Below are 6,091 nucleotides of genomic sequence, written 5' to 3'. Positions count from 1 at the left end.
AAACTCAAGACACGCTTTTTTGGGACATTTTCGACGCTTTTGTCCCATATACTCGCAAAACATGCCACACACACACACACACACACACACACACACACACACACACACACACACACACACACACACACACACACACACACACACGCACACACACACACACACACACACACACACACACACACACACACACCGCTCCAGCGGCTGCGGGGCATGAGACGAGGCGACCGAGATGCCGAAGACTTTACGTCGATACCGAGATGGGGGGGGGGGGGGGGGGTCAAGAGCGGTTGCAAACTTGCCCCGTCCATATCTCATTCGCCTCGATAACGACGCCGTATTGGGCGAGCAGGGTCACACCCGCTCGCCGGCAACGGAATATGCGGGTGCACAACCTTCTCTTCAGCGCGATCGTCACCCTCAGATCCATCGAGACATCGTCCGAGATCACCCCGATGAACATGAGGGATGGAGCCCCGATGACCAGAAAAGTGGACAGGCTGCTGCGAAGGCGCATGCGGTCTGGCGTAGCAGAGTACCTCACTCGGTGAGCGACCCAGCCACAACACTTGTTCGCGAGCACCCACAACGCAGCGCCACCCTGCCTCGCGTCAGGTGGGTTGGGTACGACGATGAGTCGTGGGAGCCGGCAAAAGCTCTTCCAGAACGGATGATCGCGGCCTTTGAGCTGCAGTATGCTGCCGATCATGGCCATGCAAGCATCCCACGGCTGGTGCCGCGCCCGGCCCCAAGCTCCTCGTCGGTCGATCATCGTCCGACTCTGCAGCTGCTGCCAACGGCACAGCTAGGCGAAGGACGGCGAGAGCTCGAGCTCCTCGAGCCGTCGCCCTCGCCGAAGTCACCGTCTCCTAAGCCGCCACCCTCGACACGGACTGCGCGGACTGCGGCGATCGCTTTCGGGCGGCGGCAGATTTCGCGCATGTCGTCGACAATGAGGCGGCGCGAGTCGGCGGTGCGGCCGGTAAACAGGTCGCACATGTCAGAGCTGCGGTGTTTCATGAGGACCCGGTTGGCGAGGCGGCGGATGGCTGCAGGGAGAGAGAGAGATTTTTATTAACCAACAAGAAATCACGACTCTCACAGTGATTTGGGCTCGGCAGCTTGTTAGCCCTCAGCCGAAGCTGGGGCCGGTCCCGTAGCCGAGAGAGCCCGCGCCGATGAGTTCGCACGCGTTCGGGGGGCCTGCGGAGAGGCCAGCGAGTTGGCGATCGCTTTCTTGCAGGGAAGCCTTCTGACGAAAAGAGGGGAAGCACGGACGACAGCCCATCCCCCTTCTGGTGCTTAGCCCCGTGCAACAGCGGTCCGGCAGGCTGCCCCCAAGGCCCCCCGGGCCGCTGCGGGTTTGGGAGTTATGCTTAGGCACAGCTTCGGCGATGGCAGCCCCTCTCTGGGGTGTTGCATAGGCGGGGAGTCTCCCCCGCTGGTCTCCTCCTTCCCGTTTTTTTTAGAGCTGTCAAACGTTAAGAGCTGAACAGTGTTGCTAGTGTTAACAGTAACAACAGAACAACAGTGGGGCTCCCCAACAACAGTAGCTAACGTTAGGCCAGCTGAACAACAATAAGGAAGGCCTGGCAGTGACCCACGACGATCTCCAGCGTCCAGTGCGGGTAATACCCGAAAATACCTGGAAAAACCCAGGTATTTTCGGGTTTTACCCGGGGTTTTTGGCATTTTCTGCTTGCTGGCCACTGAACAACAGTAACAACAGTAACAAACAGTAACAGCTTGGGCTGGGGAGAACACTTGAACAACGTTGAGGATTTTCAGCCAACAATAGTGCAACTGTTAGGCCCAAAGTTAACGTTTGACAGCTCTAGTTTTTTTCTTTTCTTTTGAGAGCAGAACGCCGGTTTGTCTTGTAAGTCTCTGGGCCGGCGCGGGGCCCCCCGGAGGCACCGTGCGCCGCGCCGCAGTGCGGAAACGGGGCTCCGGCTCTATGAGTCTCTATGAGCACCGACTTCCCGAATGATCACGGTTGATCAGAGGGCAGATTTGGAGAGATCTCGAGGAGTACATACAGATAGACCCTCCAACCATCAGAAAACTCCGACCTGATCGGTCGTACTGACCGCCGACAGATCACTCCAGACAGCAGACAGGCCGACGTCTGCACGCGGCCGGCCGGGCGAGAGGCTTGACACGATCCGACCCTGCGACCCTGACGCTGCTGCTCTAGCTATCAGCCATGCACTGCTGACTGCTGCCACAATGTGCGACCTGTGCTGGCCCACTTGGCGGCCTTCCCGGTCAGTGGTGAGGCGCAGTTCAGAGCTGTCGATGGCGCGATGCCGCACTGGTCCCACATTGGTGACACGAGACCACCAAGTTTGCCGGTCCAAGAGAGAGGCGCCGGCGCTGTCCTGAGAAGGTGCGTGGTCCCTCTTGACTGCCCATGCGCGCGAGGCTGTGTAGGCATAGCCTCGAGAGTGCCAGCAGCCAATCCGAGGTGACGCGCATTGCGCCAGAAGCGTGCACGCAGCTGGAAGGACACCTTCCTACTGGCCGTACGATCACGTCATCACTGAATGCTTGATACAAAGGCCGCGAGCTATGCAGGTGATCAATTGTGCATCATGGCACGGTCAGCTGCGCCGACAGGCTGTCGCAAGGCGTGATAGCATGGCCGCAAGTACGCCGAATTCCCATGAAAACAAGTAAAAAATCGCGAAAAAAGAAAAAAAACTCCAAAAAATCGGCGCCTGCGGCGGGCCATGGGACCCCATCTCCCCCCCGCATGGACACCCTCTGGGGCCCCCGCGCCGGCCCAGAGTTGTAAGTGCGTGTCGGGGGTGTGTCAGTGAGGGGCGGCGGAGGGCGGGGGGGGGCAAAGGCGGATAGAGGGAGTTTCGCTTTGGCCTTTGAATTGCACATGATACACATGTAGCCGTATCGCGGTGCATTATTCGGCTCTATGATGCGCGCTGCTAGACGCGACAAGTGCGCTGCGCAATCGTGTCACCGCACTCTCCTAGAAGCCCTCTGCGTACAGAACAGCGTGGTGGAAGGACCTTAGGGCCGCGAGCACCCGCTACGGCGGCTTACGCAGGGGCCGCCTGCTCTACGCAGGGGCCGCCTGCTCGGCCTTCTCCTCGCCGCCGCCGCTGCCGCCGTCCTTGTCGTCGTCGTCCTCGCCCGACGTGAAGCGAGACACGATGTTCTCGTCGACCCAGGGCGTCGTCGACAGCGCGAGGCCGATCCGCAGCGGAACGGCGAAGCGAGCCACGTTGACGAGCGCGAACGCCGACGCTCCGACCTTGGCCTGGTCGTCGGGGTTGCTGAGGTCGGGCCAGCCACCCGTCGCCTGGTAGTACGTGACTGCCGCGATGCCTCCAGCGCCAATCCAGAAGATCCACTCCCAGATGACGTAGGAGATGATGCCCGCGCGGCCGGCGCACTTGATCTGCTCCATCAGGTCCTCGCCCTCCTCCGGCACCACGCACTCGTCCTCCGTCTTCACGCCGAGTTTTACGAGCAGTTTATCGGCAGCCGTCAGCTTCTTTTCGGAAAGCACGACGGGCTCTGGCATCGCGTCCTCGATCTCGTCGGTCAGGACTGCAGCTTCGATCTCCTCCGCGATCTGGTCCCGCTTGAACGGCGAGATGACGCGATTGCTCACGAATCGCTGCACACGGCCAAGCACGAGCTGCGGCGGCAGCGAGCGGTGCAGCGGCGTGCGAGCGCCAGCGCCGCTGAAGCCATCCGGATTGCGAGCGCCGACGCTGAAGCCGGCGGCCGGAGAGGCGACGGCGAGCAACAACAGCAACTTCATTAAAATGCAAAAAAAAAAGTGTGTGTGAGTGTGGTGGTGGTGGTGGGGGGGGGGAGGGGGGGGGGAAGGGCTCGGGGGCGCGCTGGCAGAGGCTTGGTCATCGGCTCGTCGGGGTTGGGGAAGGGGAGGGGGAATGGGCGGTCGGCGTCGGGGTAGCAGCACCAGGGCGTACGGGGTAGCCGTCACTCTCCTGCCTCGAAAGGGCGGGGCTGTCCCGGAAAGTGAGAGACGCCGGGCAGCGTGGCGCATTACTGAACCCTCCCATACGTGTTTGGGGTTCCTCCTTCGGGCTGTTCCATCTCCTCATCTCTTTCCCACCTAGGCGGGGCGGGGGTCGGGGGGCGGCGGGCGCGGGTGCGAGGTGCGGTGCGGTGCGTGCAATCGTGTGTTTGGCGTCATGTCGTGTGTGCCTTCGCTTGTTCCTATTAACAACGAAGTCTAGCTCAAAAAAAAAAAATCTTGTTCGTGGACACACGATTCCAGAAATGGTTGTGTCCCCGCTCCTCGCTCGCCGGAGACGCGAGCAACGCAAAAAGACTCGACTTCATTAAAATGGTTGGCCAGGTGTGAACAACACCTCCTGAGCACGGCGCCGCCGGGGGGCAGGCGCCTGTTGATGGGTCCAGGTGATAGCCCTGGATGGGCAATGCATACGCCTAGTTGGACCTCAGATCGCCCGACCGCGTCCCGGTGCTCTGCCGTCGGATTTGTGACGCCGCCGCACCGCGCCGCGGCCGAGCAACGCTACAGGCCTACACTCGCCTTCATTAAAATGCAAGAAAAACAGGTGCCCACGAGTAGAGGGGGCGTCCTGCAGTTAAGTGGAAATAAAGGAGAAACCCGGTAAGGGAGGGCTAGGGCTCTCTTGACCCGATACCGATCATCCGGCCCGCTGGGTGCGCTTCTCAGGTTCCCGGGCCTGGATGGAGGTTACCGAGACTGCACTCAAAGTGCTCCAAGTGCTCAACAAAGGGCGGGGCTGTCCCTGAAAGTGAGAAACGCCGGGCAGCGTGACGCACAACTTTACCCTCCCATACGGGTTTGTTCCGTTCCTTTCCTCGGGCTGTTCCATCTCCTCGTCTCTTTCCCCCGGGGGCGGGGGGGGGGGGGGGGCGGGCGCGGGGTGCGGGGTGCGGAGCGGTGCGAATTCAGCGGTGCGGTGCGTTTGTGTGGTGTGTGTCCCTTCGCTTGTTTCATTAATTAACAACGAAGTCTAGCTCACAAGTCTAGCTCGGAAAAAGAATTTCGTCCGGGGCATAGTCATTTACATGTATTTCAAACTGCGTGGCGTGGCGGATTCGGTACTTGGTCGATTTATCGAATGCGGGTTTTGCCGTCACGGTGCTCGGAGGATGGTTGCCAAGCCGCCTTTGAGCGCGCAGCGCCGGCGTGCGATCTGGGTGGGCGGAGGCCGCTCTCCAAAAACGGTGCGGAGCCCCAACAAGCACAAAGGGCTCAAAGGGCCGTCTGAGGGAGGGTGTAGAGGATGTAGAGTGTAGAGCGCTGTAGAGCTGTAGAGCTGTAGAGCGCTCTGGAGCGCTGTAGAGCTGTAGAGCTCTACATCCGGCGCGGGACGAACTGCGTGCGTTGTAGAGCGCTGTAGAGCGCGCGATTTTTGCTGTAGAGTTGGTTGTAGAGGCTCTACAGCAAAACCGCGGGAAGGCAGTGACTCAAAGAGGTCGAGCCGCACTAATGGGGTGTGTCTCCGAGCTTACTGGAGCTCTGATGGACGGCCCTGACTATCCCTGACACAGAGAGTCACTCTGACGGCACACAACACCCTATAACTGCGTCATGACCAGCCTGCCATGTGTCGCCGGTGCCGCATTCGTCGCTGTGCTTCTTTAGCAGGCGGTGGACTGTCGGCTGCGAGGACGGTCGCATTTGCGCGAGGCAAGGCGAGCATTGCTGCGCGTTGCATGCGCCAGAGCAGGCGCACATCGCTTCCAGGGAGGGGGGCGCGCTTCTACTCACACCACATGCTAGGGGGGGGGTCCGACCCCCCCAGAGGCTTCACCACATGCTAGGGGGGGGCTCCCGCCCCCCCCCAGCACCTTCACCACATGCTAGGGGGGGATCGTGGCCGAGGACCCCCCCAGAGACTCGTGGTCAGACCCTCCGGGCCCTTGATTTTACGCCTCATTTCGCAGCATTTTCGAGAGGAAAATCATCCTTTGGAGCTACATGAGCCTTGAGACTGGTCAGGTTATCCAAGATATTGGAGTTTCAGCCACGATTTCACGACTTTGGGGGCAAAATCGGCTCTCTGGCGGCTATTCCTAGCCCACAAAATGCTGGGGGGTG

The 6,091-nt window shown here is 60.5% G+C and overlaps 3 protein-coding genes across 3 annotated transcripts; 1 reads left to right on the top strand and 2 right to left on the bottom strand.

Annotated features, from left to right (window-relative positions):
• Positions 1 to 377: 377 nt before the first annotated feature.
• EMIHUDRAFT_245930 (hypothetical protein) lies at positions 378 to 1,253 on the top strand (the record flags this gene model as incomplete). Its single annotated transcript, XM_005767586.1, has 4 exons — positions 378 to 544; positions 613 to 730; positions 803 to 987; positions 1,241 to 1,253. The coding sequence occupies 4 exons, from the start codon at positions 378 to 380 to the stop codon at positions 1,251 to 1,253; spliced, it is 483 nt and encodes a 160-aa protein (XP_005767643.1).
• A 1,823-nt stretch (positions 1,254 to 3,076) lies between these two features.
• Positions 3,077 to 3,787, bottom strand: EMIHUDRAFT_119413 (hypothetical protein; the record flags this gene model as incomplete). The annotated part of the gene is made up of 1 exon (XM_005767585.1): positions 3,077 to 3,787. One exon carries the CDS (start codon positions 3,785 to 3,787, stop codon positions 3,077 to 3,079), a length of 711 nt encoding a protein of 236 aa, XP_005767642.1.
• A 1,557-nt stretch (positions 3,788 to 5,344) lies between these two features.
• Positions 5,345 to 5,671, bottom strand: EMIHUDRAFT_245928 (hypothetical protein; the record flags this gene model as incomplete). Its single annotated transcript, XM_005767584.1, has 2 exons — positions 5,345 to 5,428; positions 5,576 to 5,671. The coding sequence occupies 2 exons, from the start codon at positions 5,669 to 5,671 to the stop codon at positions 5,345 to 5,347; spliced, it is 180 nt and encodes a 59-aa protein (XP_005767641.1).
• Between the last annotated feature and the right edge of the window lie 420 nt (positions 5,672 to 6,091).

The sequence above is a fragment of the Emiliania huxleyi genome (assembly GCF_000372725.1).
Source record: "Emiliania huxleyi CCMP1516 unplaced genomic scaffold EMIHUscaffold_483, whole genome shotgun sequence".
Lineage (NCBI taxonomy): Eukaryota > Haptophyta > Isochrysidales > Noelaerhabdaceae > Emiliania > Emiliania huxleyi.
This window is presented reverse-complemented; position numbering and strand designations above follow the sequence as displayed.